Here is a 6,918-nt window from a genome sequence, read left to right on the forward strand (position 1 = left end):
TGCAGCAAGAGCAAGCAGGAGTCAAGCAGACCCGTCGGTTACAAACAGACTTGGAGACTAAGATTCGGACCATGGATTATAACTCGACGAGTTAGCTCTAAATGACTAGGATTTGCACGAGTGACCCCTTTTAGACAACTTGAAAATTTTTGACCTCAACCCAAGCGACAGAGATTGGTCACGAAACTTCAAAACGATCTCTCGTCACGCTGAATCGTGGTCCATTCAATAGCAGCACGCCCAGCCACACCCAGACAAGTGCAGCCCCCCAAACGCGCCGTCAAGGTAGGCAACCCAACAGCCGGCGCCAGGTGGGCGGCCTGCGCACCGGGCGTCCGCCGCGTGGTCTGCGCGGTCTTCAGGTGAGCGATATGGGCTGCCTAACTCACCGGGTGATCTCGCCGAAGAGGGGGCGCTTGAGATGAGTAAAGCTACCATGAACAGGCTTGCCTCATCCATGGGTATATGATCTCTAGGCGTGTGCATGGGATTTGCTTTTATGGGAGCAAAATCGAGCAAAATTGCCCATCGGGCGTATAACGACTCCGCGATGTAAACGCCAAACTCCCAAAACCAAAGTAACACTACGCGTTTTACCGTTTCTTCCTTACATTTCAGAGGCGTCTGCTTAGGGACGACTCGGGGTTGTTGCGAGACAAATAAGAAACCGGACCTCAGTATATCCACACCTCATGTCGCATGCAATGTTTTTTTTCTCCCCTCCTCCTGGTTTTTGCTCACTGCAAAACAGGAACGAGCAGAACACCGCAGGCCCCCCTGCCGCCTTGCCGCTTACTCCTGGATCTCTGCCGATGATCGCCCGCCAGTCGCTTACTGGGAGGCTGGTGGCGTGCATCGTGCCGTTCCGGAGGAGCTGGTGTAGGTGCCAGAGTAACGTCCAACAAGGAGGAGGCCCTGGAGACCTGCAGCCCGCGGAGCTGAGGAGGATGCAATGATACCCGGTTTGAGAATGGTCAAGAGCGGTGCTGCGATAGTCAAGGTCGAATGGGTCCTGTGCCTCCTCTTCTGTACAACCGTGACGACAGTCCTGACAGGTAACGTCTGGGCATCCCAGAGAGTCTTAATTGATAATTGTTTCATCACCCAAGTGGTGTTGTTCGCCGGTGCGTGTCAGCGAAGCTTGCGGCTTGTGGCGCCGGAGAGGAAGTGAGCTAGTGGTTGCTCGTACGCCCGTCTACCTGGATTTCAAACCTTCAATTATTGTGTCAAAAATAATTTTGTTCTGAGTCAGGAACAAAGTATTGTCTACGGCTCTAAAAGTTATTGAGCTCATATGACACGACATTTTCACACCGAGGGGGAGGGGTTCTTTTCCTTCAGGTTCAAAAGTGCCATAGGTCATAGAAACACAATGGTATATGTGCGCCTCATCTACGTTACTTGCTAACCCATCACAACTGCGACGTCCGCGACGTCACATTGTATTGGACGGTTGTTGCCCCAGCCGGAAACCGGTCTGCGAAGTGATTCTCAGGGGCACCCATGACGTCTCCAGATGCTGGATATATCCACCCGATTCAGGCAGAGGAATAACAATACCTGTGCACGCCTGTTTACGCCTGCAGCCCTGTCTGTCCGTGTTGTAAAAAACATTTCGCCGTTTTCTGTAAAACAATAAAAGTCACTGATAATTTCTCCCTCTTAGCGTCCTGCCCGTCCCTCAAGTCGAAGACTGTGCTGGTGAGCTGCGTCTCGAAGGGCAGCCCCTTCAACTGCACGGAGCAGCCGTCCCCGCCAGGCACCGTCGCCACCTTCCGCTGCAAGCACCTGCACCAGTTCCTGTTCGGCTACCTGCCACCCACCGGCTATGAGTCCCGCTGTGGGGATGACGGCGAGTGGAGCGTGCAACCCTTCCGATGCGTCCCAGGTTTACTATTCCTTATTGAGCAAAACAAACATACAAACATAATGACACACGCCGGTCGCCCGCTCTGCGCTGTAGATAGCAAGGAGGCGACTTTTCCTTCTGGCAGAGACAGTCTCTTGGGGACTGTCTAAAAAGGTAGTCTACGTACGGCACGCACAATTTGCGGTTGCGGTGGCTTACACTGTGCCGCATGCAAGCGCGTAGTCAGGTTGCTTACTGGTACGGGGGCTGTGCAGCGCGTGGCTCGTAGGAAAGCCAGCCAGCCTGTATTCAAAACAAGCGAAACTGCAAATGCGAAGGCCTCTGCCTCGAGGCTTCAATTTCTCGATCGATCCTCCACATTTGAACCCTGCTAGTAATCCGAACGAACACCTTTAATTGTAGTATGTGGCCGACCGACTGGCAAGCCGACGGCGTTCGTGCGCGACGGCGAGAAGGTGTCCTCGGCGGCGGACTACCCTTGGCACGTGACCATCTACGACGTGACCCTGGACATGAGGCAGATCTGCGGGGGCTCGCTCATCACGGCCAAGTTCTTCGTGTCCGGTGAGTGGAGAGAAGCGCGCCATACTGCCAGTATACGAGGGGTGAACGAGCGCGAGCCCTTAGTGACTCGAAGATATGTTTCAGCCGCGCACTGCTTTCACGACAACGTCGCCAAGCCGCTTCCCCCAGAGCGATACGTCGCGGCCTTCGCGAGGACCAAGCGCGACGTCACGATAGATGAGCCTAACGTGCAGTACAGGCAGGTGCGCCCAGGATGTTACGATGGGCGAAAGTTATTCGCCACACTCTTTAAAATCCAAAATACAGGTACTTCGAGTCAAGTGCGTTTTCGTGAGAGAAAAAAGTCATTTTACTCGATGTAACACAAGAAAGTGCTCTTGATTTCAAGTACCTGCTCTTTGAGGTATACATTTCGATCGACTAAACTGAATATCCTTTCTGGTGCAGCTGGCCAAGATCCACATGAAGGATTACGGCGCCAAGAAGCTGCAGTACGCCAATGACATCTCGCTCGTGGAGCTGGACAACGAGGTCGACGTGACGGCCTGGACGCTGCCCGTGTGCGTCGACTGGGGCCTGGAGCTGTCCGACCTCCGCCACGGCCAGGAGGGCACGGTAGGGTCCGGCTGCGCGGCAACAGCCGACACCAGACCGGAACCTTTTAATTTTTATTCTTCAAGTATACATGAACATGTTTGGCCTCTCCTCAGGTGGTGGGTTTCGGCTACACAGCCGATGTGGCGAGCGACGAACTTAGGTTCGCCAAGCTGCCCTTCATCCGAGGCGAGGAGTGCAGAAAGCAAGTCACGGACAAGCTCGCCATCTTCTCCCACCTGCCGGACAAGTTTTGCGTCGGCTTCGTCAACAGTAAGAGCGAGTAAAGAGTGGTAATTCTCCTCCCGCCTTTTGCGCGTTCGCCATAACGCTTTCTTGTTGCCCCGCAGGCACGTCGGTGGCCCCCGGGGACAGCGGTGGCGGCATGGCCTTCCCGTCCGACGACCGCATCTGGTACCTCCGCGGCGTGGTGTCGGTCGGAAGCTCTTTGGAGACAACCGTATCGTACTTTACCAATGTCACCGCCTTCGTGCCGTGGATCTCCAGTGTCATCCAGGAGGGCGAGGTGGGCACCCCAAACGTTCCCGTTTCCCGTTAGCAACCACCCTCGCGCGAGCGCCCCAGGGTAGGCCGTCAACTCCACACAGGTGCTTGGCGGGCTGGCCTACTCAGCCCCTTGCAGGCGCTATCGTTAGTGAGGTCCAGGCGGACGTCAACTTGGGGAACGTTTGTAGAGTTGGGGGCCTGGTATGAACGGCATCAATAATACCCCCCCCCCCCCCGGGCTTCCAGGTGACAGGTCGGCGCTGCGGCGTGGACGTCACCGAGTCCAGCGTGGTGGACGGAGCCAAGGTGGGCCGCAAGGACTTCCCTTGGGAGGTGGAGGTCTACTACAAGCGAGCCTCGAACCGCAACTTCGAGAGGCTGTGGTCCGCCGTGCTGGTGCAGCCCAACCTCGCCATTACGAGTGAGCATCGAGCCGAAACACTAACGACTTATTGTTTTGCAAATCCTCCCCCCACCTCCCTCTGACCCTACATGCGTTTACAGCCGTGTTACAGGAGGTCCGTCCAGGTCGACAGATAGACATGTCGGAATACCCAACTCCGTGGCTCCGGGTGGTGTCTCGACGAAACACGAACTCTTTTGACATATCTGACGCTGCCAATGTCAGTGAGGTAAAGGCTGACGCTCTACTCGTCCCGAAAACGCGATTCAGTGAATCGTAATTGCGAGGTCTGAGAAGCCTCGCGAAAGTCGTGGTTGACTTTCCTTCCATTTACAGGTAGTCCGCGCCTTCTATCCAGACGACGTTTTTATAAACTCTGCCCTGGTCTACAACTTTATCCTGCTCGAGCTGAAGCAGCCCATAAACGTGATGCCCGTCTGCTTGGACTGGGCGGGAGCTGCGCTCATTCAAAACCGTCAGATTGGGACGGTTAGTATACTGCGGGCTGCGCGTAGCCCTGCCCCGTGCGTTCCATTCATGCCCTGTTACCGTTTCTCGCCGTCGCTGCCCGACAGACCATCCAGGAGGCCCCGGGCTCCAACGCCCCGGTGTGGCGGCGGTACCCGCTCGTGGGGCCGGCGCGGTGCAGCGCGATGCTGGAGTTCGCGAGCGAGAACCAGAACATCTGCGTGGAGAGCGCCGGCGCCGAGGAGCCGCCGCTGCACCAGAGCCTGCTGGTCAACGTGGACAACACCTGGTTCCTGCGGGGCGTGATGTCTGCGTTCCGCGAGCGCTCCGCCACCGGGTACACGATCCAGTACACGGACATGGGCGACCCGGGCGTCATCAAGTGGCTCGCCAAGACCAGAGACTCTCTCGGCAAGCCCACCGTGAGTGAGTTCCACCACCCCAAGGGCGGCTAGCCCTTACAGCGGCAGCGCGAGGTATACAATAGCCTTTGTTTGCAGTGCGGCAACATCAACCTGTGCGAGCCGCTGTCCGCCGGGATGGCGCTGCCCGGCCACTTCCCGTGGAACGTCGCCGTGGTGGTGGACGAGGGCGGCAAGAGCGTGGTCCGGGGCTCGGGGCTGCTCATACAGGCGAACGCCGTCCTAACAGGTGAGCGTCGTGGCTCTGTTTAGAAAGTCGCGCGGTTACTTCGTGGACTCCCGGAGAACTGACCCCACACCCCCTCCTCAGACGTGGCCCACATCATGAACGAGACGGGCGTCAACACGAAGCAGGGCCTGCCATTCGTCTCGCCCGAGAGCATCTCGATCCTGTGGACGGACGACGAGGGCACCGCCATGCGCAGCGGCGTGGTGCGGCTGGAGGTGCGCGACGGCCCGCCGGGCGGCATCCGCTACGTCGTGGCCCTCCTGGAGGTGGACCCCAAGGAGTCCATCTACGCGACCCCCGTGTGCCTCGACCTGAGCGGCACGATGCTCGAGCAGCTCGGCCCCGGCCACCTGGGGGTGGTGGAGGCGTGGCGGCGCTGGGCGCCGGCCAACCACACCCTGGTGGCCTCGGAGTACAGGGGGCGCACCGACTGCTACGCGAGGCTGCAGGAGACCAGCAGGCCGCCCGAGTACACGGCCCGCACCCAGTTCTGCACCTCCGCCGACAGGGAGATCGTAGGTACAGTGAGCAGCTCTGAGCCTTCCCGCTGCCGCGCTGTCGCCAATCAAACTATTTTATTCAGTACCTTGGGGATTATCCACAAAGTACGTCCGTGATTCGCTGTTCCGAAACCACTAAGTTCAGCGTGTGCTAGCTCTCGGAGCGCCTGGTGGGTAGGCAACTTCTCGTATGTTGTGCATGTGTGTTCTGCGGGCTGGCCTACCTTGAGCCTCGCAGGGGCTCATTTCCCATTTTTCGCTGAACGAATCTTAGAAAAATAGGACGTACTTTCTGGATGGTGCCTTGCGCGACGTCCTGTTTGTGGCCACATTAAAGGTGCCGGGAAGATCCTTTCCTCCGGCAATATGTCACAACCGACGCCCCAATAAGCCAACGCCCCTTCTGTAACTAAACAATTAGCTACGATCGAAACGACCGGATGCAGCTTCATCCGAACCGAAACTGTCGGCCCTGAGATCGACTACCGACCGAGGCAAACTTTTTTTTTTTTTGTCGCTTCTCGTCTCCCGTGAGGCAGGACTGATTTCCGAACTCGAACCGGGCAGGGCTCTTTAGCAGCCGAGGGTGATAAGGCGTGTTCGTTGGCAGAGCTTGGGCTAGTCGGTGGTTCGAATCCCGGTCGCGAAACATTTTTCCCGCTCTGCTGGCCAACTGTCTTCGCGCGTCAGCGACAACTGAGATCCGAATGTCACCGGGAGCAGCAAACACTATCGTTCATCCGTGGTTTAGTCGGTAGCATGCCGGCCCGTTGCGAGCCTGGTCGCGGGTTCGAATCCCACCCTGAGTTTACTTTTCACGCTCCGTTGAGCATTTGTTTTCCGCCGTGCAACACCTGATGTGATGGGCAGGTACGCAAACAGTCGCTGGTTCGAATCTCGTCGACGGAACCCTTTTGCCAATCTGCCCCTCATGTGTTTTCGGGTGTGAGCCACAGCGGAGATAAGCCTAACCTGTTCAACAACATCGTTGGATCAGTTGGTAGAGAGCGCGCTCCGGGCGCGGATGTTCGCTAGTTCGAATACTGAGTTTTTTCCGGCATCCGAATGAATTGACTAAACCTGCTGCGAGACCAGACAGACTACGTACTCGGCAGGTCCCGCAGGTCGCGCAAAAAAATCTCGCCCCTAACAGGAGTCGATCCCTCTCCCGTTGGCGTCCGGGTGACCAAGCGCTGGCACGCTCACCACTCGGCTGTCGGCACCACCTGCCGGTGTTGAGTTTAGATCTTGGTGCCGCCTTACGGGCCCTTGGTGTTCCGTAAAGCAGGCGGTCAAGTCCACCTCCTCGTCGCGCTGAAGCCCGGGTCGGATAACACGGAACATGGTCAAGAAACGTCCTGATTCAAGATTCAAGGCGCGCGGAGGGCCGTTCAGTCGAC

At 57.3% G+C, this 6,918-nt stretch overlaps 1 protein-coding gene across 1 annotated transcript; it reads left to right on the forward strand.

The window, feature by feature from the left end:
* The first annotated feature begins 782 nt into the window (after positions 1–782).
* On the forward strand, positions 783–6,088 carry LOC113217967 (uncharacterized). Its single transcript, XM_052265906.1, has 13 exons — positions 783–1,055; positions 1,667–1,888; positions 2,273–2,434; positions 2,519–2,637; positions 2,843–3,010; positions 3,106–3,262; positions 3,340–3,515; positions 3,743–3,917; positions 4,001–4,128; positions 4,236–4,388; positions 4,475–4,789; positions 4,868–5,018; positions 5,100–6,088. Exons 1-13 carry the CDS (start codon positions 953–955, stop codon positions 5,633–5,635), a joined length of 2,565 nt encoding a protein of 854 aa, XP_052121866.1. The 5' UTR covers positions 783–952; the 3' UTR covers positions 5,636–6,088.
* The last annotated feature ends 830 nt before the right edge of the window (positions 6,089–6,918 follow it).

This window comes from Frankliniella occidentalis, unplaced genomic scaffold (genome assembly GCF_000697945.3).
Source record: "Frankliniella occidentalis isolate FOCC.00 unplaced genomic scaffold, Focc_3.1 Scaffold32, whole genome shotgun sequence".
Lineage (NCBI taxonomy): Eukaryota > Metazoa > Arthropoda > Insecta > Thysanoptera > Thripidae > Frankliniella > Frankliniella occidentalis.

What these genes read in the sequence shown, in the direction of transcription:
- LOC113217967 (XM_052265906.1), top strand. Translation starts at nt 953, where the DNA reads ATGATACCCGGTTTGAGAATGGTCAAGAGCGGTGCTGCGATAGTCAAG. An exon ending in AAAACCGTCAGATTGGGACG is followed by an intron (nt 4,389 to 4,474) that starts GTTAGTATACTG and finishes GCTGCCCGACAG; the next exon opens with ACCATCCAGGAGGCCCCGGG. An exon ending in ACTCTCTCGGCAAGCCCACC is followed by an intron (nt 4,790 to 4,867) that starts GTGAGTGAGTTC and finishes CTTTGTTTGCAG; the next exon opens with TGCGGCAACATCAACCTGTG.